Source organism: Ascaphus truei, chromosome 5, assembly GCF_040206685.1.
Source record: "Ascaphus truei isolate aAscTru1 chromosome 5, aAscTru1.hap1, whole genome shotgun sequence".
Classification (NCBI taxonomy): domain Eukaryota; kingdom Metazoa; phylum Chordata; class Amphibia; order Anura; family Ascaphidae; genus Ascaphus; species Ascaphus truei.
Window position 1 is genome coordinate 296,884,910 of NC_134487.1, and position 26,779 is coordinate 296,911,688.

Consider the following 26,779-nt stretch of genomic DNA (forward strand, 5'->3'; position numbering starts at 1 on the left):
GTACTGTCGCGGCCCCTTTAATCCTCCTGCTTACCCGTAAAAATGCGGGGATGTTGTCCGTTTGTCACGGAGTGTTCCCGAGCGTCGGCCGCATCATCAGACGAGCGCTAATGGCGCTTTACATTGAAAGCGCCCGCGGCGTGGGAAAACGGACAAATGCCGCATCTGCCCGCGTTTTTTTTTTAAATCCCGCGGTGGTTAAAGGCGGCCGCCACTGTAGCTTTTGAGGACTGGTGTTTGCCACCCCTGTCCTAGTCGAACATTTGAAGTACTCCAAAAGAATGAATTTATCTTCTAAACGCATCACTGAATCGCTTCATCAGGATCTCCGTTTCTAGAGACCTGCTTGGTAGTTAGAGGAAAGACTTCGTCATAGAGATATAATGCAGTTAGGATTATTACCATTTCTTCACATTTTAAAGGGAAGCAATACAACCTGTCTCCGCTAGCCTTTCTTATCGCCAGCAATTCTGCATAGGAAAAATCTGATACCTCCGTGTTCTTTGTGTCAACAATCGGGAGCAGATTTTGTTTAGCGGTTTCTGGCAATGTAGGAAAATCAGAAAATAGCGGTGTCGAGTCTGACAATATGTTCATTGTGTTAATCTTCTTGCTCCATTATAAAGCTTACAAATATAAGACAGAGGCAGCAACACGTCAAAATAAGTGAATCCGAACGTATTGCTCTCAACGTTTTGACCGTCACACTTGGAGGACCTCCTCGGGGCAAAGGTCCCTGTGACAGTCAAAATGTTGCTTGTACTAATGTGAGTAATATATTTTGATTGAGGAGTGCTGCTGCCTTTATCATATATTTGTAGGTGATCCCTTAGAATTACTCTCAAGGCTATTCTATATATAACTACTTTTTACTACTTAACGTTGTCATTTCCGGAAACTGGGAAATCCGTCTCCAAATAAGTCCTGATACTCGAAACATTGTATGCATTTTGTCAGCTGCATGTAAGGCCATTCTAACCAAGTGGATAGATATGAATGCATCCCGCAATTCTGCAAACTGATAACATGTTTCACTTTACTAGCCAGTAAACATGGCTCGTTCACAGACGGAGAAATGCTGCAGATGTCTTTTCTAAGTGGACCCCCTATATTTAGGCCCTCTCCCAGCAAGTGCAGACAGGTTCTCAAGCCTTTTTGTTGGATCAGCGCCCTATCTCTAAACTCAACTTAGTGTCTGGTCTTGAAGTGACCAATTTTAACATTTCTGCGCCCCAACACCCTCTTCTCCCCTTTCCCCACCACCCCTATCTAGCTGTGTGTTTTGTTGAGGGTATTGTAGTTCATATATCATGTTACCTGGTCTATTTGTCATGTTTTCTAAATAATGCATAATATCTGGCTCTTGTATTAGCAGGCTTTCATTCCAGACAATGTCTAGTGTCACTTTAGTGCAATATGTTTTTTTTTCTTTTAAATAATAATGAATTCCCAGCGTTTTTGTCCTAAAGTATCACCCCCCCCCCTCCCCCTTGTATTATGTTTACAAATCTGTTTGAATGAAACACAGCAGTAAATGTGAAGGACACTATAGCCAGCCCCTTGAGCTGCGATTTTATGATTGGGAGCTCTGGATCCGTGTCTCTTCCTTCTGATCTTTGCTTTGTTGGCAGCCCGTGCAATGCAGCTGGCTTTTTGTAAAGGGAAATTTGCCCTTTGCTTTTTGAAATGTCAGAGGCAGATTATGAAATGGACGTTGATCCTGCACTTGGTCTATAATAATCACTGTTGCTATTAGAGGTGCACGCTTAAATTAACTTGGCACATGGCCCTTGGGCAGGATGGGGGAACTTTATAAACACTCGTCTCCTTGCACTGATTTTAAGTAGAAATAGCCATGTTAGTCCGGTTGTGATGGTGCAGAGTAAATGAGTACTTCAGTATTAGGCGATACCTTTTTTTTTTGTTTTTTTTTGGCCTAAATTGCTAATATAAGACACGATTTCAAGAGTTTTCTCAACACAATGTTATTTCCAGTCATTTTAACCATTTTTAATTATTCCATATTTCATGCTTTCTCTGGCAGAAGGATGAAGTAAGTCTCTAAAATATTATTCAAATGTGTTTGATCTTATAGTGGGGTGAAGTTTCATTCATGTATCTCACACGGGATCACCTACACTTTTCCAGCCTCATTCATGTATCTCACACGGGATCACCTACACTGTTCCAGCCTCATTCATGTATCTCACACGGGATCACCTACACTTTTCCAGCCTCATTCATGTATCTCACACGGGATCACCTACGCTTTTCCAGCCTCCTCTACATTATTCATGTGTCAGAACATCATGCGGAGTGCAAAAAGTACTTTTTTTTTTAGTTTCCCCCCTCAAAGATATTCCTAAAGTTTAACTCTGCTACATTAAGTGGCTTCTACAACCAAGTGCAGAGCCAGAAGCCCACTCATGGGTTGTTGGTTAAACTCCTTGGCCTCTGACAGGTTAGGATATGCATATTTTGAGCAGAGGACCTAGATGAACATTTCACTGCCATTTGGTTCTTCTCCTCAAGAAGATGTTGAATTATTGTTACCAGCATCGTAGAGACTCAAAAACTTTCTACTAGGAATAAAGAAACCCTCCTGAAAATGTGTACATATGCATACAATTGTGTAAAGTATTCCCTGATTAAAGGTGCAATCCAAGCAGGGGGTGTCCAGAGATGAACCCCCATTCATTTCAACTCGGAAGACCCCCATGCTTGTGGAGATAACCCCAAAGGGAGTGCCGGTATCTGCAGTTTTCAGCTTCCTCTTCACATGGGCCAATAGGAAGCTGCACCTGATGATGTCGCGGCTTCCTATTGGCCCGTCGAGCCCCGAAACTTTGATAAGCAGACACGCGGTGAACCCTGGCGGGGCTACCTGCACCCCCTACAGAGGCAAGTATCTCTGGAAGCAGGGGGGCCCCGGGGCTGAAATGAATGGGGTTCAGCTCTGGAGACCCTTGCGTTAATTCTGTATGAAGAAAATGGCTGGGATTGCCTCTTATCTGATGTATGCCTTACCCCAAATTCCTTTTTACCCTTTGACGCCAATTGAAGGGATCTTTCTGAAGCCCTGATAGACAAGGAATTTTATTTGCCAATAAGAAGCCCTTGGCTCACCTTCTCTGCCCATTTATCTATGCCATATGAATCCTCGGACTCTCTTCCATCCTTTCATGTTTAGGTTGGCTTTGGATCCATACAGCAACAAAAAATGCACAAAGCAGCGCACTGCCCACAGAGACACGTGGTGTAACAATGTATTGTCTATCCAACATTACAAAAAGGAGGTGTAAGGCCTTACACCTCCTTTTTGTAATGTTGGATACACAATACATTGTTACACCACCTGTCTCCGTGGGCAGTGCGCTGCTGTGTGCATTTTTGTTGTTGCATATTTTTGTTGCTGTATGGATCCTTATCTGCGGCTGGACACGCCACCAAAGAATTGGCTCTAGGAGTGGGTAAGATACAGTGAAATAATATTTTTATTCAAGATTGAGTACAAACTTTTGGTGCGTTTTTGGACTTTATTACACAATTGTCTCCAATGAGGTTCGGCAAAGTGAGAGCATCATTTTTTTTTTTTTTTCTGTTGGAGGATTAAGAAGTGTCAGGCTCCAGTTAGTCACCTAGTCGTACACCCACTCCTTAGTAAAGCCATATCTCTGATTCATTTATGGAAAAGAATTAATAATTGGTTCCAGGTCTGTTGGAGCACCCACTGCCTTCATATTTTGGCCTTGGATCTAGCAAATTTGGAGTCCCCTTACTGTACTAGCCTCGGCCATCTCTCCGGCTATTCAATGAATCCACGATTAAGTGCCTCTTCCCCCTTCCCCCTGCCACCTGCCTGTGTACGACCTCTTGTTCTTTCTCCTGCATCTTTCCGATGTCTCCTGTGAGGACTTCATTAGGGAAACTCTGCATGTTCGTTCCCTAATCCAGATCTGTCCCTGGCCGCCCCTCTCTTAGATTATTTTCTTTAGGGTAACATCGCCCCCTAATGGAAATGTGCTGCCATACCCAAATAATTGGGAAGCCGTGGTTTCTCCAACACTTCCGTCTCCCAACTCTTTAGGGGTGCTTAACTCCAGTCCTCAAGGGCCACCAACAGGCCGGGTATCCCTGCTACAGCACAGGTGACTCTGTCTACGATTGAGCCACCTGTGCTGAAGCAGGGATATTCCCAATACCTGGGCTGTTGGTGGCCCTTGAGGACTGGAGTTGGCCATCCCTGAGGTTTTTAAATTAATTTATAGATGTAGATATGTCTAATCTCATACACAAATGTCATGTTTAAAAATAACGTTTTACCAGTAATTGATGGCACTTCCATCTCTCCTCGCGGCGTGTAGGAATGGTCTGCTGACTTAAACCGTACGCTAAGTAGAAGAGAGAAGAAAAAACCTGGAGAAGGGGTGACCCTCACGGGAATCAACCAGACGGGAGAGCCATCGACCCTCCAGAACAAACACAGCAGGTACGGTTCCATGGCACCGGCGTGCCAAATCTGACTGCTAGAAAAATGTCCTGTTTTTAGCCCTTTCTGCAATAGTGATCTTGGGTGACCGTTTTCTTTTCATTTTTCGCTTTAAGGTAACAACTTTCACATTTTTTCTCTAATTTGTTTACAATGTTAATGGTTTGATTTTCTTTTTTTGGGGGTGGGTGGGAGGGGGGGGGAACATGCAGGAGCACTGGTATGTGGCCAGGAAGTTTAGGGGATTGATTTCCCAGCTGTTATCCTTTTCAGGCCTTGTGGAGCCTGTAATGCCAATTCTGGCCCTATCGCATTGGGAATTAAGGTGATTTGGCTCTAAATCGCCTTTCTTTTAAATGATTTTGTTATATTTTGCAAATACTTATTCTGCACGTTTAGAGAGCTGTGCAGCATATTCCATACGTATGCGCATATTCTATTGTAGGCTTGCCACATGATTATAACATTACTTGCTAGTATGCAAGAATACTTCCTGTACTTCCATGAGAAGGGGAAGCCGGCTAAGCTTTATTCCCATTCTGCCATCGTCTGGGAAGTTGATGTCGCTGCTCTCTCTTTCCCAAATAGCCACCTTAGCATCCAGTCAGTGCAATCAAGTAACAATCCCTTTGAAGATGAGGAGGAGTCTGGCAGTGTCCATGAAAAGGAGGACAGTAAAGATAAAAAGTTGGTGAAGCGATGTTCCCCTTCCTGTTCTTGTTTCTGATCTTCACACTCCCTCTGTCCGAAAGTTTGGGGTTGGCGAGACAAGTCCCACATGGCACGCAGCATGGAGCCTTTACTAGTGGTCTAAAACGTAACCTTTACCTTGTTTTTCCCCAACTAATGTCCTTGCCACTTCTTTCCCCCCCCCCCGCTCCTCCTAGCATCGGAAACTAACACCACTTTCTGATTCAATTTTTTGTTCTTGTGTGTTAACAAGGTTATTAAAGCACGAACGGTGAGGTTGGCACATGGGATAACTCCATCTCTATAAAACTGCTGTGGCTTTGCTTAAAATGTAGCTTTGTGCAAGATTGTCTTTTTCCAAAGCTTGTACCTTAATTTTGCAAGTGTTCTGTGGCTTTCATTACATTGTGTTTGGGAGCATTGGAGACCAATTGGATTTCAACGGTATGTTCCTGTTTGGACCGTGTGTTTCCTGCACTATATTTTCATTATATGCATGCACTGTGCAAACCAGCTCAAAATACGATAATTCTGCTCTTGAGTGTCTATGCCAACACATTGCTACAAAGCATGCTGTGGTCCTTCCCAGCAATGGAGGAGTTAAACGGCGCCTGCGTGGCGGCCTTGCTTGTGACTGTTTCTGGGATAGAATCTTGCAGGACTTTACAACGCCGGCAGGTCTGTAACTGGGAACTAGTTCTTCCTTTATTTGTAACCAGGCTCTGGGCTCCCAGTGTGTATGGGCGCAATAAGTGACCAATAAAAGGATCTTTCCGTATAGGACTAGATGCATCAACCAGGCCCCACGCCCTGACCACGGATACTGGAGTCCGTTAAATTGCATGAAGATTTAATATAGCATTTTAGAGATAAGTTGATGCGGAGGCTCGTTTTTATTTAACAGTAAATGTTTTAAGAAACTTGGCACCTCTTCTTTACTGCTAAATGAGCAATGTGGAGATAGATGTCGTTTTTTTGGGGGGGGGAGGGGTTCAGAACAGTCACATAGTCTGGTACATCAGAGCTGGAACAAATTTAGCAGATCAAAAAAAATGTTATGCAGATGTAACAATTGTCTTGTTTTTAACATGTGATTCAGGCAGACAAAATACACGTGTCCGTTAAGACTCCCCTTTTGATGCAGCTGTATGATGTAGGCCGTAAACTGGGTCCCAACGTATTTCAGCCCACCTGAAATATCCCCAAAAAGCCGATTTTTCTTATTGAACTTGTGCTTTTGTTGTAGCGTCAGCAGCTATGAAAAAAGCTATCCCACAGAATGGTCCGACGACGAGTCCAACAACCCCTTCACTGCTAATGATGCCAATGGGGACAGTAACCCGTTTGACGACGAGGCTCCGGCGGGGTTAGCGGTTCGTGTGAGGGCGCTCTATGATTACGAGGGGCAGGAACATGATGAGCTCAGCTTTAAAGCTGGTAAGGAGACCCTAATAAATGTGTTTGTGGTCGAGCTGCCTGTAGCAGTCTTCCAATCTGATTATTCGTATGGGAGGCAGAGGAACATTAAAAGAGCATTCCTGTCTGGAAATGTTTTTTGTTTTTATTTTGCATAATTGGAATCGGGGGCTTCTCCGGTGCTGAATTTTCAGTGCTGGGATCCATTGGATCCAGAGATGGTTATCAGTGCTGTGAGGCTCCAAAATAGTTTTATTACTTTGGGAATTGGCACCGGGGGGGGGAGTGGGAAAGGGGGGAAAGAATCGGGGTCACCCCCTGCGTAACACCAGATGGTGTTCAATTTTTTTAATTTTTTTTTTCCTTTCTACAGCACTGCTTTAGGCAGCTGATACCTGAAGTGATTTAAGTCTTAGTTGACTACAGGTTAAAAAAAAAACCTGTATTCTGCTACTGACGACTTGATTTAGATGTTACTCGTGCTTAACCTTGTTGCTTCTACAAAGAATTGTTGGACTTTAAGATGGGTGTTTTATGTATTTATATATTCAAAAATGAATAGATGATACTGTTCTGTGGCTTACGAAATGCTTTTATTTGTGCGAGCTTTCAAGATCTCTTCTTCCGGCGGTGTTACAATGAGTAAAGCAAGCAAAGGGTTTACATCACTTGAAGAAGAGATCAGTGTATCTCGAAAGCTCGCACAAATAAAAGCATTTCGTTGGCCACAGAACGGTATCGTCTATTTGTTTTTTTATTGTTAAGCTCGGCTAACACGGTACAGATACACACAAAATATAATATGTTTTATTTATTTATTTCTCGGTTTTTCACAGGAGAAGAGCTGACAAAAATGGAAGACGAGGATGAACAGGGCTGGTGCAAAGGTCGCCTGGCTGGAGGACAAGTTGGCTTGTACCCAGCAAACTACGTGGAGTCTGTCCAGTGACACAGAAGGGACACCTGACTTGGGGCACACCTAATTCTTGTGATAACATTTGTTCATGGAGATGAGATGTATGATGCATCGTGTGTATATATGTGTATATATATTATAGTGTAAGGAATTATGGCTGACACTATGGAAAAACTTGGATACATTCGGTAGAACTGGTAATCTTGGCTTTTGATTTGATTACTTTTTTTTTATTTTATTTTTAACCCCCTCAAGGTGCTTGCAATACATTGGTGGCTGTTCTTGCTTTGAAAGGGGTTAATTGCAATTAGTGCAAAATCAGCACATCCAAGAAACAACCTAGCTCATTTTCTTGCTGTTTTTATATCATTTTATTTGCATTGGTCACGGGTGTGGGCAGTGTCGCACATTGATCCGATGTTCGAGTAACCACACACTTTATTTTAAGTGACCTTCTGTGAGGTGGAATATATATTTTTTTAAGCGTTGCCGTTGCTTTATGTTTGTTTGTTTTTATGAGAATCTTGTCTTATTTAAAGGTGGTGTGGCAATGATTTTTGGCTTCTTGCCTTTACTTCACATAGTATATACATTTTGACCTAGATTTATGCTATGGTGTTACTATTATGTTGTATAGGTATCCAATTTGCTGCCCCTTCCCTCAGCCTGGTTATATTAACAATGAAGTGTTGTATTTAATTAAAAAAATAAGTCTGTTACAAAGGAATGTTGCCGGGCTAAAGGCAAATCTAGTGGCTGGGTTTATATTGCACGGTAAATGCTACTTGAAGTGATTTTGTGTTCAGGCACCAGTCCCATGTACTTGCTATAAAACAAACTAATGGCCTCTACGTCCCCCTTTTTCCCCATCTTAATCGCACACGTCACTGTAGAATTCTCACTAGCTGTCATTGGCAAGAAGGTCACATGTTGGCATGACCACATCTCTCATAGGTTGACCGTTTACAGACTGGAGCAGGTGTGGACAACTTGTGAGAGATGTGAGTGGGCTCCGGAGTGAATTTCCTCAGGATAGTATTACAACCTCTTCATTCCATAAAACCCCCCAAAATATATATCTCACGATCTCTCCTTGTTTCTCTCGCATTCCCTGTCAAAAGAAGTCAAATTGCAGGTCCCAAGGTGTTTGCTTTTAGGCCTGACTCGCCTGCATGAGAGTTCTTCATGGTGGACAGTGCACACAAAGAAGAGACTCGAGATTTCAAAAGCTCTACAGGTTAATTTAACGTATTAACTTGTCACGTTGGTCTACCAAAAGGAATCGCAGCCTACAGCACAAATAGTTACACAAATTTGGTCTTTAGCAGGTGTGTAACTCCAGGAAAGGGTTTCCACTTGCAACTTCACTATGGTTTCCAAAGTGGGACTGGTGCAGAGATGGGGAGGACAAGCTGCCGCATATGGTCTTTTTGTTTTACCAGTTCCATGGAAGTCTACAGATGGGTGGAGGCGTTCAAGTAATTGCTACTGTAAAATACCCAAGTGTTGTATTAGACACAGTAATGTGCGTTTTGTGTCTATATAGAAAATATACGTCTGTGTATAAATCATTTGACTATTCAGAAGCAGGAAACCTTAACGCATGTCTACTTGTGGATTTCATGACAGACTATGCTTGGAGACTGTTTAAATGATAGAATTTCAGTCCTTTCTAGTTGTGCTGTATTCTAGCCTTAAGTACTATGTGATTCTGAGAAATGTAGTAATAAACAAAACCAGTGTTGTAATATGTCATTTGGAAAATGTTGGGTTGAGATGAATAAGCTTTTTAGCCCTATGTGGATTCTTGTAGCAAAACACTGTAATGTCTTCCAGGACCTCTAGTTCATAAAATAAAATTCATTGAGTTAGTGTAGGGGTGGGCTACTCCAGTCCTCAAAGGCCACCAACAGGTCAGGTTTTCAGGAAATTGCTGATTCAGCACAGTACGGATATGCAGAAAACCTGACCTGTTGGTGGCCCACCACTGGGTTGGTGGCCCACCACTGGGTTAGTGGCACCTACCTGTTGGTTACATGATGTGAAGACCGGGAAGTCTAGCTTTGTTCCTAAAATGATGCAAGCGAGACGCCCCCTCCCACCTCCTGAGGTGGGTGCCACAGGCCCCGTTACTGTATGGATCAGGCAGAGGTAAAATACAGAACGGTTGCTTCTGACAGACATGCTCAGATATAGTTTCCTTAGCAAAAAATGTAAATAAAGCTTTTAGTGCATAACTTCGTGAAATGGCCGTAGCCACCAGGATATTCTGCCCAACAATGCGATGTGGATCCCCCCCTTCTTGCAATTGCATGCCCCCACCGGTTTTTATTTTATTTATTTTTCTCCCCTTTTGATCACCTCCAACCTTCCTCCTTTGTTCCTCTCTCTTCGCCTCCCTCCTTTCTCCCCCCCCCCCCCCCTTTCTTTTCCCTAAACTTCCCCAGTTTTTTCTTCTGGGCATTGGCGCGACACCAGGTTCCACTTACTGAAAAAGCGCGTCTGCAGCGGTAAGAAGCACGTTTCGCCTTCTGGTTTTAGAATATGTATTATTGTCAATAGTAAGAGAAAAAGAAACCGCGAGGATGTTGAGGAAGGTCTTTATTGCATACTATAGCGCACAACTAAGCTCCAAACAAAAATTGATATTGTGGTAATCTGGTAAATTGTGCCATATTATGGAACTTGGCTGTAATTCTATAAAAAGAACACAAATATATTTTATCGGAATTAAAAAAGTGTCTCTAATTATTTGGTTGGTTTACTCAGAGTATAATATCCGAGCTCGGAAACGTACTGCGCTTTGGAAATCTCGCAAGGATCTTTTCTCGTATGCTAGATCAGGGGGCCTCAACTGCAGTCCTCAAACCCCCCCCCCCCCCCCCCCCACAGTCTTCAATGGAACCTCTAAGCCACCTGTGCAGAAGCTGGGATATCTGTAAAACCTGACCTGTTGGGGGGCAGGGGGGCTCTTGAGAACTGGAGTTGAGCATCCTGTGCTAGATTGACCCCAAGTAGGAATAAACCTTTAAGCCCCTTTTATCAGTATCCAGTGTCTGGCGACAGTCAGGATTTTCTGTTGGTGTGTGTTTTTTTTTTTTTTTAATTGAGGTAATGTGGCTCATGTTTTGGATACTTTGTGGAGAATGGGTAATGCTACAAAATCTGCCCATTCTCTTGTGCAGTTACAGTATCCTATAGGGTCCCTCCTTGAGATGAGAGCAGTGGTCATAAAGTCATTGGACACCAAAAAATAATCCATGAAAGGAGTGCACAAGAAATTTTCTATTTTTGTGTCCTCCGTGGAACCGCTGTGAAATCAGCATTCGGAACTATAAAGTGTAGTAGGAAGGTGGACTTACAACTGTTGCCTGGTTTAAATCAGAAACCCACCCTAATTGTCCCGGAAGAATAGAATTTAACGCAGGGATCAAGGCACCAGAGAGAACAAGTGGTTTAATAAAATATTTTTATTCCAGCCGGAGCCAGCAAGCACAACACAAAAAAAATGCAATCAGCTATACTTCCTAAAAACGGGACATACGGGGTGGAATACCAAGTGCTGAGCGCCACATCAAAGACTTACCTTGGATTTGCTTCCACGCTCACGTCCAGTTATCACTATCCGGAGGAGAGGGCCTGCCTGCATTGGTCAATCGGGGCTGGGGGTCGGGCTTAGAGAGTTAAAGGTCTGTGGAGGGAAATACGATGGGCCAATGGAGCAGTGACTACCAGAGGGGCTCTGCAACGGCGTCTCCCCCCCAGCTGACACTATCTCCCGCTGGGCTGGTGCTGCTCTGGCTGGGAATGCAGCCATCTGCTCTGCTTTTTAGGTGGATGGCTCCCCGGCTCGATGTCTGCCGCTGGACACTCTTGTCACCTGGATCTCCCTTCCAGTCCCAGCAGCAGCCATATTCTCTGGATATACTGGCTGCACAAGGGGTTTCTCAGCCCTGCATGTTCAGAGATTCGGGCTCTGCTTTACAGTTACACAAAACCCATTGTTATGCTTTTATTACATGTACACAACAGGAATCATAAGAATCACGGTACAGGGCACGCAAGGGGCTACAAAGTACATTCAAACTGGGTATTTCCAGTGGCCAGATAAGCCCAAGGGAAGGACAGCAGGGACCTGGCTTAACCTTTATTAGACTGGCCCCCCTTCCATCATGCTAATGTCTCGTAACACTTTCCAAACTAAAGTGAGGGTAAGTAATGACTCCTTTTGTTAATCACTGAGGGTTATGTGAGCAACAGGGGTGAGAACAGCACAAAATAAACACTACAGCCCTGGTGTCTGCATTTTCAGGGCCCCACTCCACTGTGGGTTTTGACACCTATTTACTATACTGTGAAACTGCTGTTAGATTTCACAAAAATGTGGCTAAAATCTTCTCCAGCATGGGGGAGTATGGCTTCCCAGAATATTGAATAGAAGAATATGGTAGGTTTTTTTTATAAAAATGTGTTACCAGGAAGTAATACAGTGAGAGTTACCGCTCATTTTCAAGTATGTCCTGGGCACAGAGCTATAAAAAATACATGGTTACATTAAAAGAACAGGGTTATACAGTGAATTCACAGACATTTCATGCACAGATATAGTTGGAAAATTGGGTACAAGGGATAAAGGACTATAGTTGATATAAAGAAATAAGGATCTTTAGATTGCAATAGAGAGTATTTTTATACAATTGCTCATCAGTGGGTGGGATATTAATTCAATTCTTGAATTGACCATTTTCGGGTTGCTGGGATTCCTTCCTTTGATAGTCTTTCAAAAACATTGTACAGCAGTGTCCTGCATAGGAGAATGGGAAATGGGGTTCTTGATGGTGGGAGTAGAGACTTTCAGAAGGCGCGTACGTCACAAATCTAGCGTTGGCTACAATTTAGGAAATTAAAGTTCTTGGGACAAATATGGTCACTCAGCATCGCAAATTGATGCGGCAAAAATGTGAATGTCGTGTCTATGAAAGATGTCAGGCTAAACAAAAATGTATTTTTAATGAACACGAATTTAATGAACATGAATAATTTTATGATATGATGTATTAAACTAACTATAAATATATTTTTATATAGACTGTAATGAGGTAATATAATAACTCACTGCTATATCATGTGTTTAATATATGATGATTGTATCTCTGTATGTTGATGATTTGATTGATCTTTAGGGACTGTCTGATTGGCAGAGTTTCTGATGGCAATCAGCCTATCAACACACATACACCTATATAAAGCTGCAGTTCAAGCTGCCGTTTGGGAAAATATATATTTTTTTAATGCAATATGTGCATCAATACAATCTGCACACTGACAAGTGATTAGCTAAGCTGCAGATCTATCCGTTCTCCTGTAATCAATCGCTTGCTCCGGGTTATTTAATTCAGTTTTGGCACAGCATTGTGGGCAATGTAGTCCAGCAATATTATGTGACTGGACAGTTACTAGATACAATTGGTGCACTGCTAGAGAGAGGGCGGGGCTCAAGAGCCAGAGCCTATCAGAAGGGGAAGGGAGCTGTCACTTTGGAAATGCTTCCTACATTAGAAACATTAAAAATGTCTTTAAAACATTTTTTTTTATTTTTTATTTAAATGCTGCAAGTATTTTCTCATAGTACAGAACTGATTTATTAAAAAAAAAACATGAGATATTGCTTGAACTGCAGCTTTAAGACCACACAACATGATCCCTGATGAAGTTTCTTTGGAAACTAAATGCATAGGGTTAAGTGGGTTGCCTGCTGAGCTGCCTGTCAGACCCCATTGAGATACACACTGCCATAGTGTGGACGAACGATCAGCTGGCTTCGCACACTCAGCTATGCGATTACCTTTGAGTACACGGTACACGGACCCCTTGATTCCATCGACGTCATTGGCTGGTGACGAGGAGAAACAACTGCGCACGCCGGACCCTGGACGCTTTCAGCTGTTTGAGTGTTCACTAGCGTGTGAGCGAGACGCCGACATCCATCACGATTGTGGTACCGGGATTTTATCCCTAAATGCTGATTTACACTGCCCTATTGTAAGTGGCTGTTCACCTTTGCGTGCATAAACCCAGTTTTACAGTACTTCACTGTTTTTGCACTTTCTCCTTTTTTAGGACCGTATTTTATTTGGGACATATATCCATGCAGTTGTTTCTGCAATTATTATGGTGTTTTAACCAGGTGGTTTGTGGTTTTTACCCCTAGTAGCTATTTAGCCAGTTAATATTACATCAGATACATTTGTTTCTTGATCTGCGCTTGTGTTTACTTTCTCCTCTAACTTTTCCGGGGGGTTTTGTGTGGGACCTTAGCCACTGTAGCAGCATTTAAGGTCAGAATTACATCTATCTATTTTTGAGAGGTGTTTGATTTTGTGCATCCATTTCCTAATATATACAGGGCTCGACAAATTAGAAAAAAAGCCACTCGCCTGAAAAAATAAGGCCCTCGCCCCATCCCCCCAATTTTTTTTTGTCTTATTGTAACCCCCTCCCTCTCTCACCCCCTCACTTTACCCGCTGGCGAGTCTTACCGGCAGCGGGGTGCTGTGGCGTGTCTCGGTATTCTTCTGCATCTCCCTCAAACTCCAGTGTCTCCCCCTGCGACTCGTGTGAAAATGGCTGCGCGGCAGCAAATGACACCACGTTCCCATGACACCTGGACGCTACATGACCTTGTTTTTGTAGTGTGTTGTCACCTTGTCTCCCCTTCCCTTAGACTCTGTTTCCAATGTGATGTGAAACTCCAAGTCTTTTTTTCCTTGTGTTCTCATTAAAACTTATTGCATATTTCAGACATACTCTTGTAGTAGAGCTTTTCTTTATAGACAGTGATACCTTTGTATTTTATCTGTGATACCCATGCTCCACTACGCTGAGTACGGGGGCCCATCTTCCGTGGATTACAACTGATCTCATAGCACTCTACCATTTCAGGGATGCCTTGTGGAAAAGTTACAATGTAACTGGCACTACCAAGGATCTTAACTACAGATGTCTGCGGAACATGTGCACAAGGCAAACAAGACACGCAAAAAGCACAATATTACTCTGACAATCCTCTCCAGAATACATGAAACCCAGCTAAGTTCTGGAAGGTTATCAACAATATATTCCAGCCTTCTAGCCATCAACAACCAAGTAATATCACTAAGGGGGATATTAATCTGACACACCCTACTGACTTTGCAAATGCATTCAATGAATACTTTGTAGGGTGTGCTACGAACTTATTAGCAAAACGCAACCCAAACCACAAACGGAAACATCACTCTGAGAGTACCCTTAAAGCCCCACCCTCTCCCAACACTGCCCACAATTTTCCATTTGTCCCAGTATCTGAAGAGATTACACAAGCGCTCCTCAAACTAAAACTGAGCAGCCAATGTGGGCCTGAATTCTGCACAATCCATATTTCTATCTTGATATGTTTCCAGCATCATGTTTTATTATGGTTCTTTTACTATAATCAGTACGTATTGTTTGATTGTACAATCAATTTCACCTGATTGTGTTTATTTTAATTGTTCAGCACCTATATAAAGTGCTTGCTGACCACATTTTGTTACTCCCTTGAGAAAGACCAAAACACGTGGGAGGTTTTATACTGTCACTTTTGTATGCTGCAATAAAGATTTTTCACTTTTTTCTACATTGGGACCACGATTTTTCATTTTGTTTGATCAAGCAAGTGATCAGGATCCGTTTGTGTGTGCCCTGGAGCCTGTCTCTTTCTGTATATGCACCATACACCATCTAATGGCCCCCATCTGCGGTTGGGTGGGGGAAACACTGTTACACATATTATAATACATATACTGTATACCATATATACAGGGAGACAGGGAGTGGGTGAGGCTGAAGTGACAGGTCACACTGTACATACATACACATATAACAATACATATACTGTATACCATACATACACATATTATAATACATATACTGTATACCATACATACACATATTATAATACATATACTGTATACCATACATACACATATTATAATACATATACTGTATACCATACATACACATTATAATCCATATACTGTATACCATACATACGCATATAATAATACATATACTGTATACCATACATATGCATATTATAAATACATTATAATCCATATACTGTATACCATACATACGCATATAATACATATACTGTATACCATACATATGCATATTATAAATACATTATAATACATATACTGTATACCAGCACATATTATAATACATATACTGTATACCATACAGACACATATTATAATACATATACTGTATACCATACATATGCATATTATAAATACATTATAATACATATACTGTATACCAGCACATATTATAATACATATACTGTATACCAGCACATATTATAATACATATACTGTATACCATACAGACACATATTATAATACATATACTGTATACCATACAGACACACATTATAATACATATACTGTATACCATACAGACACACATTATAATACATATACTGTATACCATACAGACACACATTATAATACATATACTGTATACCATACAGACACACATTATAATACATATACTGTATACCATACAGACACACATTATAATACATATACTGTATACCATACAGACACACATTATAATACATATACTGTATACCATACAGACACACATTATAATACATATACTGTATACCATACAGACACACATTATAATACATATACTGTATACCATACAGACACATTATAATACATATACTGTATACCATACAGACACACATTATAAAACATATACTGTATACCATACAGACACATTATAATACATATACTGTATACCATACAGACACACATTATAATACATATACTGTATACCATACAGACACACATTATAATACATATACTGTATACCATACAGACACACATTATAATACATATACTGTATACCATACAGACACATTATAATACATATACTGTATACCATACAGACACACATTATAATACATATACTGTATACCATACAGACATATTATAATACATATACTGTATACCATACAGACACATATTATAATACATATACTGTATACCATACAGACACATATTATAATACATATACTGTATACCATACAGACACACATTATAATACATATACTGTATACCATACAGACACATTATAATACATATACTGTATACCATACAGACACATATAATACATATACTGTATACCATACAGACACACATTATAATACATGTACTGTATACCATACAGACACATTATAATACATGTACTGTATACCATACAGACACACATTATAATACATGTACTGTATACCATACAGACACATATAATACATATACTGTATACCATACAGACACACATTATAATACATATACTGTATATCATACAGACACATATAATACATATACTGTATACCATACAGACACACATTATAATACATGTACTGTATACCATACAGACACACATTATAATACATATACTGGAAAGGGACGGGACTGGGAGGAAGACTGACAGAGGGAGACAGGGAGAGGGGGCGTGGCTCCGCGCGGTGACGTCACGCGTACTTGCTGACGTGGCGCTCGCGGCGGTTGCTCGGTGAGGTGGGAGGTGCTGTGACGCGGACATCACCGGATAACGCCGGTAACAGCAGCAGGAGGAGGAGGTTATTGACGGAGAAGACGGGACAATGAGCGACCCTCACAAGCCTGACATTGTGGCCATCTTCAAACGGCTGCGCTCCGTGCCCACAAACAAGGTGAGTCACCTGCCCGGTGTGTGTGTGTGTGTGTGTGTGTGTGTGTGTGTGTGTGTGTGTGTGTGTGTGTGTGTGTGTGTGTGTGTGTGTGTGTGTGTGTGTGTGTGTGTGTGTGTGTGTGTGTGGCCCTGTCCGGTGTTTGCGGGGCCCTACCCGGTGTGTGCGCGGCCCTGCCCAGTGTGTGCGGGGCCCGGCCCGGTCCTGTGTGCGTCACCTGCCCGGTGTGTGCGGGGCCCGGTCCTGTGTGTGCGTCACCTGCCCGGTGTGTGCTGCCATGTTTGTGTTGTCCGGTGTGTGCGCGGGGCCCTGCCCGGTGTGTCCCGGGGTATAGTTACACTGGGGCCTGGTTAGCCCCCCGGAAGTTAAACCTCTTTACTTGGCAGCAAAAGTGTTAAAAGCAACTGGTTCACAAATCGCCCTGAGGTGTTCTGATAAAATACATATGTAATGATCGCTCACAAGACTAACGCACAGACCAGAAACATGTGAGATAAAAAGCAAGTGATCCAAATGGTGTGTGTATATACTGTATATCTATATATCAGACACACCATATAAACACCCCTGTCTGTAGTGCATAAGATACGTGTATATGTACTCTCATAAGCCCGCAGACTTCAAAGGTGTATAAGAACATCTGTATATTCCCCCTATGATGTAACCAACAGTGTGCAATGATGTAAGCATTACCCACAGTACAAGTTTGTATAGGAACATCCCCCCCATAAGATTTTAAAAAAAAGTAGACTAGAAGGATGTGGACATATGGCTAAGGATGTGGACATATGGCTAAGGATGTGGACATATATACTATATGGTAAAAAGTCACCTGCAGACTACAAGAATGTAAACAAACCCACAGAATCCAAGTGCGGGAACAAGTACATTACTGAACCTTTTTTGTAACGAAGTTTTTATTTACCAGCTAGTTGCATTTATAACCCACGCCCATTTTTAGCCGGCAATGATTTTTCTACCATATTATTAGGCATATTGGGGTTCTGGTTACTGTAAAACTTAGGTTGGCATGTTCAGGTTTAAGGTTAGCGGGTCATGGTGTAGGGGTAAAGGTTAGCGGGTCATGGTAGGGGTAAAGGTTAGCCTGAACAAAATATTTTATTTATTGCACTGCCTATCCAATCAACTTGTGTTTTTTTTGTTTGTTTGTTTTTTCAAAAGACTGATAAGTAAACATAAATGTCACTCAAAAGTACATAACTTCCCACTAACTGCACTTGTGAGAAGAGTGCAAGTGCCGGATACCACGTTTACTGCAGGAGGCTAAGGAAACTTACTCAGCAACTCCATATTTTTAAATGAGGGAGGAATAAACATTAATGCAGCATTGCTTGTTCAGCACACATTATTGCAAAATTATGATGGGAAATCCTTAGATTCCTTATGTAGAAAAGAAAACGTTGCTTTTAGCGGGGCAATTAGTAATTTCTCAGATAAGTGATCTGCTCTACACTTCAGGCACAATGCTAATTTACTACCCCATGTTACCCAAATCAAAAATGAAACCCATAGCTAAGACATTAACTATTTACAGTATTTGGGATTTCTTACTAGACTACAGCCCATTTTATCTATAATTAAGATCTTGATCAAATAACTCCTATGTTCTCCTAATAGTTTACTTTGTTATAAGAGGAACACTACTCGTGTTCCCTTTAAAATTAATTGAATATTCAATCCCACTTAACCAGGGGTGGCCACGCCAGTCCTCAAGGGCCACCAACGGGTCCGGTTTCTGGATATCCTTGCTTCATTACAGGTGGCTCAGTCTGAGTGACTGAGTCACTGATTGAGCCACCTGTGCTGAAGCAGGGATATCCTGTAAAGCTGACCTGTTGGTGGCCCTTGAGGACTGGAGTTGGCCACATCTGCACTAACCCATCCACTAGATAGTCCTCTACAAGCAAATTAAAGACTTTGACATAATCTCACTAGCTTCATGTTCTTAGAAATATATTTCAATGTGCTTTAGTTTTACTTTCCTGGAATGATACGTGTTCAGTACTAAATATATATTTTCTGTGGCTGTGTATCTGTGCTGTGTTAGATACCATGGGTCAAAGTTCCATGGTTTAGATGCCTATCTGCACTCTGCAGTATTACATACAGTACTTAGTCACTTGTCTAACAAACAGAGGTCGACAATGTAGCACCACTGTTTTAACTCCAAATGTCTCCAATAAGAATCACAAACACGGAATCAATTCTACATCTGTACATTAAAAAAGATGGAAGGTTCTGTGTCTCAAGGCAAAACAGGTGCAATCCTACCCCATATGGTTTACTTCTGGCTTGTTTCTTGCATCCATATGGTGCAGTTATTTTGCCCCAGAATTGCTCCACATTTGCATAGTCCCAAAAGTGTTTAACATCACATGAGTTGGGGCATATGAAGTGAGGACCCATCCGTGTAAAATTATCAATCAATTAGTAAAAATGCCATTAGCTTATGCTTAATATTGTTAAACAAATTGTACATTACACAACTCCTGAATTCCCCAAACTGCTGACGGATTGCGTTTGTAGGGAATGTTGTCTTTGTCATGTGCTAGCATTAATTTATTACATTTTCTTCTGTTTGTCATGCTATCCTTGTATACAATAACAGGACTGAAGGTTGTACCATAAATTGTATTAATATCTATATATTTATAATCTCTCTAGGTTACATGTTATAAATGATAGCAGATACGGTGTACTGCCTCGTCTGTCACAGGATACATTTTTGGGGGGAAGAAAATAATTTTTGCATGTAGCCTTATTGTGGGGAACATGTAAGGTGTTTGTTTGCTAGGATTAGTGGGTGCTCCGATGCATGTGACTCGCCCCGTGTTATTTCCCAACATTTGCCAAGTTCCATGGGCTATTTCTCATTAATACTGTTGTGAAATTCTTTAAATTCATTTCATTCTATATATGATAGTTGTGATTAATATATTAAAATATCAATATTCATATATACTGCAAATATAAAGTCCTGAAAATGGTAATATTTCAACAGTAAGTGTTTTTAAGTTCTTACTGACACTTTTCTTCCTGTCTATTTTCAGATCTGTTTTGATTGTGGCGCTAAAAACCCTAGTTGGGCCAGTATAACCTATGGCGTATTCTTGTGCATCGACTGTTCAGGCACTCATCGATCTCTGGGCGTTCATTTAAGTTTCATTAGGTAAGTTCTGTCTTAAAAAAACTAAGCAAAAGAAGGTTAAAACCACTTAAAAATGAGGTAGCACACTCACAAACTGCCTTGTATAAATCGCGTTGCTGAGTATATATTACTCAATAGTAAGCTGTCCTCTGGAGGAGGTTATACTCCACACAACCGCCACTGTCTAAAAGTCCGTGGCAATCAGACCTCCAGGTGAATCACGAGCGTCCCACTCACCTGGAAAGTCTCTACGTAATGATCCTCTCACAGAACCATAGCGAAGGACAATTCTGCTGCTTAATTCGGAGACAGGGGTGGGGGGGGGGGGTACGTACCCTTCACAGATGAGGTATGGAGGGCTGATCAAATATCCTACACGTTTGTTAGTGACTAAGGCTGCCTCATCAGGGGGCATGTGTTTGCTGTGGTTCTCTGAGAGGATTATTTACGTAGACACTTTCCAGCTGAGTGCGTAGCCGGAGATGTGAGAGCGTGGGGTGCCTGTACATTCCAGCGTAACGGCGTCACAGATACACACTGAGACAGCATCGATGACTGGTGGGGAGGGGTAGCCGAAAGGTCGTCCCTCCCCTCCTCCCCCACGCCTAATAAAATGCTGGCTCCTAAAAATTCTGTCGGGCTCCTAACTATATTATATATTTTTGTCCACCCCTGTTGCTCATTCATGGTGTGTCCGTGTCTGTGTATGCTGTGTGAGTTTGTATGTGTGCAGTGGGTCCTCGCTTATCCAGTGGAATGCGTCCTGCTAGTCGCCGTCGGATTGCGGATCACGTGACCCGCAGTGCCATTTGACGTGTGTGATGTCTCATCACATGACCCCGTGGCGTCATTTGACGCCGCGTTGCCATGGACACAAGTGATGCCGGCAGATTCCAAGTAAGTTTTAGAGTTGTAGAGGCCCCACGCGATACCCCGTCATTTAATTTAAATGCCTCTGGGAAGAGCTTGAGGCCTCTGCAACCGCCTGCGCCCCCCAGACAAATCCAGCGCCCCCGCTTTGCACACCACTCGGATAAGGCATCCAACGGAAAGCAGGACGTCTGATACCGAGGACCGCCTGTATAGTGCTTGCTTACTGTATGGTACCTGTATGCATCCGTATATGGTGCTTACTTATTGGATGTTTGCATTCCTGTGTATGGGGTGCCCACTTACTGTATGGCGCGCATGTATGGTGCCTACTTACTGTGTGGCGCGTGTGTATGGGGTGCCTACTTACTGTGTGGCGCGTGTGTATGGTGCCTACTTACTGTGTGGCGCGTGTGTATGGTGCCTACTTACTGTGTGGCGCGTGTGTATGGGGTGCCTACTTACTGTGTGGCGCGTGTGTATGGTGCCTACTTACTGTGTGGCGCGTGTGTATGGGGTGCCTACTTACTGTGTGGCGCGTGTGTATGGTGCCTACTTACTGCGTGGCGCGTGTGTATGGTGCCTACTTACTGCGTGGCGCGTGTGTATGGTGCCTACTTACTGTGTGGCGCGTGTGTATGGGGCCTACTTACTGTGTGGCGCGTGTGTATGGTGCCTACTTACTGTGTGGCGCGTGTGTATGGGGCCTACTTACTGTGTGGCGCGTGTGTATGGTGCCTACTTACTGTGTGGAACGCGTGTGTATGGTGCCTACATGCTGTGTGGCGCGTGTTGGCCTCCGGATTCCTCGGCCAGTTGGTCGGTCTTGCTCCCTGTGTTATTGCCGCTCTGCCCCTGATTCATTACGCATTAGTAAACTATGCACATTGCCTCAAAATGAAATCAAAAAAGTATCTTTCAGGGAGAAAAATTGTATTTTTTATTTTTTTTAAATAGAAGTATAAAGTATTTCAACAATGGACATATATTAACTAAATCTAGTTTCTGCATATTTTAATTATTTCGATTCACTTTGTGTTCAGATTTTGTCAAGTTATTTATAAAATTCTATGTACTGTATATTTTTTTTTAGATCAACTGAACTAGATTCCAACTGGTCTTGGTTCCAGCTGAGATGCATGCAAGTCGGAGGAAATGCTAATGCAGTAAGTGCATTTTTAATAGATCCTGACTGTGTGTGTGTGTTTCTAATTGTACTAGTTGTAGCAATATCTAGGTGGTGTTTGCTAATTAGTAAGGTGTTGCACTTGAATACAGAATCATTGTTGTTTAATTCTTGTCTGTTACTTTCACTCCCACTGTCTGAATTTGGGCAAATCGCTTAATCTTGCTATTCCTCAGAAATTGGTAAATGCTTATGTGCATGTCGCTCCCTTGGAGGGCTGCAGGATGTATCAGAGTTTCAGCGTTGAGCTCTGAATGTGGCTATATAAATGGCCCATATGAAGAGTATTTGTGCAGTGCTTGGGCATCTGAATACAGAATAATTTATTAGGGTAACTTCTTCTTTCCCGATGTTTGTTTTCTGGTCTGCAGGATGTTGGCGTACAGATTGAATTGTAAGCATTCTCCTGCCTGCACAACGCTAGAATAAGTGTTTTCCTTTTTAAATCTATTACAAGTTTTTTACAGTTGGAAAATAAGCAATTCTTAGCAAGGATTAATATCCCCATTAATTTGTTACCTGAAGATTTTTCAAGTTTTATAATCCTTAAACTAACGCATAAATTGTACAATCCTTTCTGGCATCCGTGGGAGCTAATGGCACTGAAATGTGCATGGGGCTAAACCAGGGGCTGCCAACTTCAGTCCTCATGGGCCACCAACAGGTCAGGTTTTCAGTATATAGGTGATTAGTGAATGGTGCTTCAAAAATGAATGAATGCTCTGTTGCTGATTCATGATGATGATGTTGCCAATTCAGTAAATATACTGTACTTAGAATGACATCCAAATATCCATCTAGACCAGGCCTGCACAACACCAGTCCTCGAGGGCCGCAAACAGGCCAGATTTTTAGGATATCCCTACTTCAGCACAGCTGGCTCAATTAGGGGCTTAGCATGACTGAGCCATTAATTTAGCCAGCTGTGTTGAAGTAGGGATAAACATAAGTAGGAGAAACTCCCAAAATTCGGTGCTCAGCTATATTTGACCATAAGAAACAATGATGTCTTAAACAATGTTATTGGTCAGCTTAAGGTGCAACTTTGATCTAGCCTTGTGAGTAATCAATGATCCAGTATGCCTTAGTTCAACTCCTAAATGTGGGGACAAATGGTGTATAGCTTCCCAACATGAGGAAAATGTGTGTAAATACAAATCCTGTGTGGACACCAATGGCATAAATAGTCACCCTGGAGAATGGCATAAGCAAATGTAGAATAAACCCCCCAATCCTTAATGTAAAGGAGAGGGGTACTCACAATTAAGGCAGTCATTCCATCGGCGTGCATCACGCTAGTATGCAGAGACAGCAGAGGTTTTGAAACCCTTTGAAGTAGGGATATCCTGAAAACCTGGCCTGTTTGCGGCGCTCGAGGATTGGAGTTGTGCAGGCCTGATGTAGACTGATTCATAAGCAGAAACAACCCTAGGGAGTCTGAGACCTAGTGATGCCCACCTGGCAACCACAAAGATTGGCCCCTTAATGTAGTAACTTCCCATAGGGTGAACAAATGATATAGAAAACACTGTTACGGTACATTGATAAAGTCCCGTTGGACGAAACGCGTTTGTGCATTTCCTACATCACCATTGCCAGCTGATTGAATAAAAAATGGGTTTAATACACAATCTGGAGTTGTCCTGGCATTTTTTGGGTTTGACCTACTTTTTGGCTGTGCTCCTGCTCTTCTACACATCTATCAGTTTTTCGGTATATTCCTGCTTCAGCACAGGTGGTGCAGTCTTCGACTGAGCCACCTGTGCTGAAGCAGGGATATCCTTGAAACCTGACCTGTTGCTGACCCTTGAGGACTGGAGTTGCACACTCCTGGATTGCCTTTGTTTTAAATCGGAATACTCAAAAATAATCTTTATTTTTCCATGTTATTTTGTAAACATGACAATAATGGGTGCAGGGCGGCCAAGGGCATATCTGCAAGTGTGGGGGAAAGAAGAGACTTATCATTTCGGGTGGGTGGGGGGGAGGGCAGCAGCCTACTGCAAATATTAACTGCCATATGAATGAAAGGGGAAAAAAGTGCTGCACAAAATATGCAACTTTGATACATAGAGTATAACTTTAATGTTTGTAATGTTGGGAATTGGGTGTCTTGTCGTGTGCTGTTCATTGAAAAAAAGAGACTTGCTCTGCACACAGCATGCTGTATGATTAAATTTGTTAATTAGTAAAATCATTAACGTAGCATAGAATCTAGTCTGCATATAACCATTGAACTGAAATGATAATTTTTTTGTTTGTTTTTAATAGACTGCCGCCTTTCGCCAATATGGTTGTACAACACATGATACGAATGCCAAGTATAATAGTCGTGCGTCTCAGCTTTATAGAGAGAAAATCAAATATCTTGCAACACAGGCCACAAGGAAACATGGCACTGATGTAAGTATCACAATAACATGGGGGCAGTGCCAAGTGCACATATACACAATGGCCATATTTACCAAGTGCCTTCTGCCATAAGGCACCACCTGTTGCTGAAAGAAACCCTACACCTTATTTTATAAATAAATAAAATAAATATTTTACCAGGAAGTAATAGATTGAGAGTTACCTCTCGTTTTCAAGTATGTCCTGGGCACAGAGTTAAGACAAATAATACATGGTTACAAATACAGGTACATAAATGAACAGGGTATACATTATATACAAGACATTGCATGCACAGTTAAAGATAATTTGTATTATGGGCGTATGAAACAATTACAGACCAGATTAAAATGTGAGACAGCCTTAGATTTGAAAGAACTTAAACTGGTGGTGGATGTGAGAGTCTCTGGTAGGTTGTTCCAGTTTTGGGGTGCACGGTAAGAGAAGGAGGAGCGGCCAGATACTTTGTTGAGCCTTGGGACCATGAACAGTCTTTTGGAGTCTGATCTCAGGTGATGAGTGCTGCAAGTGGTAGGGGGTGAGGAGCTTGTTCAGGTAGCTGGGTAGCTTGCCCATAAAGAATTTGAAGGCAAGACAGAAAAGGTGAACTTTGCGCCTAGACTCGAGGGATGACCAATCTAGTTCTTTGAGCATTTCGCAGTGATGTGTTATAGTTGCATTGGAGAACAAAACGACAAATTGAGTTGTAGAGGGTGTCAAGTTTGCTAAGGTGGGTTTGAGGTGCCAAGCCATATACTATGTCTCCATAGTCAATAATTGGCATTAGCATCTGCTGTGCGATACGTTTTCTGATCAGGAGACTTAGAGAGGATTTGTTCCTGTAGAGTACCCCTAGTTTGGCATAGGTCTTGGTTGTCAGGGTATTAATGTGCATCCCGAATGTTAAGTGGGAGTCAAACCATATGCCCAGGTATTTAAAACTAGTAACAGGAGTTAGGGTGGTGTTAGTGTTGGTTGTAATCTGGAGCTCAGTCGCTGGAAGCTTTAAAAATTTAGTCTTGGTCCCAAACACCATTGTTACAGTCTTGTCAGTGTTTAAAAACAGTTTGTTTTGGGAAATCCAGTTTTTGAGTCTGAAAAAGTCAGACTGAAGTATGTGTTGAAGGTCAGAGGCTATGGCTGTGTGCATATAGGATTGTGTCATCTGCATACATGTGTATTGAGGCTTCCTGACAAGCTGTGGGAAGATCATTGATGAACACTGAGAAGAGTAGGGGCCCCAGAACAGAGCCTTGCGGGACACCACAGGTGATAGCCAGGGGGTTAGAGTTAGCGCCAGAGATGGACACATGTTGGGATCTACCTGATAGGTAGGACTGAAACCAGTTTAAAGCATGCTTCCCTATTCCAGAGCTCTGGAGTTTGTTAAGCAAGATAGCATGATCAACAGTATCAAAAGCCTTTGCAAAATCTAGGAATACTGCACCAGTGAGTTGACCCCGTTCCATTCCACACTGGATTTCATTGCAAACTTTTAGCAGGGTTGTTACGGTAGAGTGTTTGGGGCGAAAGCCAGATTGGAATTGGCTAGGAAAATTTGTCTTGTTATAGTAATCGCTTAATTGGGAGTGGACACATTTTCCCATGACTTTGGATAGGATTGGGAGAAGGGAGATTGGCCTGTAGTTTGAGACAGTGTTTTTGTCCCCACTTTTGAAGATTGGGACAACTCTGGCAGCTTTCCAGGTCTTGGGGATATGGCCTGCAGACAGGATAGAGTTGACTATGGAAGCAATTGGTTTGGCAATTGCTGGGCACCAAGTCTTAGGAACCTAGATTGTAGTAAGTCAGGTCCACATTGGCTGCTTAGTTTTAAAGCTCAATTACACCAATAAGCTGGAAGGTTTCTTAATGCAGAAGCCTGCAAA

At 42.1% G+C, this 26,779-nt stretch overlaps 2 protein-coding genes across 10 annotated transcripts in view; both read left to right on the plus strand.

The window, feature by feature from the left end:
* PACSIN2 (protein kinase C and casein kinase substrate in neurons 2) overlaps positions 1-10,265 on the plus strand; it is an 84,099-nt gene extending 73,834 nt beyond the window's left edge. For 3 of the 4 annotated variants that reach the window (XM_075602803.1, XM_075602805.1, XM_075602806.1), the window contains exons 8-11: positions 4,365-4,489; positions 5,078-5,176; positions 6,426-6,616; positions 7,432-10,265. In XM_075602803.1, coding sequence (XP_075458918.1) covers positions 4,365-4,489; positions 5,078-5,176; positions 6,426-6,616; positions 7,432-7,544 — 528 coding nt within the window. In that variant the 3' untranslated portion in view covers positions 7,545-10,265. The remainder of the gene's footprint in view (positions 1-4,364; positions 4,490-5,077; positions 5,177-6,425; positions 6,617-7,431) is intronic. The other variant, XM_075602807.1, reaches the window with a different exon arrangement.
* A 6,816-nt stretch (positions 10,266-17,081) lies between these two features.
* Positions 17,082-26,779, plus strand: part of ARFGAP3 (ARF GTPase activating protein 3) — a 29,708-nt gene continuing 20,010 nt past the window's right edge. For 3 of the 6 annotated variants that reach the window (XM_075602810.1, XM_075602811.1, XM_075602809.1), the window contains exons 1-4: positions 17,082-17,277; positions 20,346-20,464; positions 22,407-22,479; positions 24,771-24,902. In XM_075602810.1, the coding sequence (XP_075458925.1) occupies positions 17,209-17,277; positions 20,346-20,464; positions 22,407-22,479; positions 24,771-24,902 (393 nt within the window). In that variant the 5' untranslated portion in view covers positions 17,082-17,208. The remainder of the gene's footprint in view (positions 17,278-20,345; positions 20,465-22,406; positions 22,480-24,770; positions 24,903-26,779) is intronic. The other 3 variants (XM_075602808.1, XM_075602812.1, XM_075602813.1) reach the window with 1 other exon arrangement.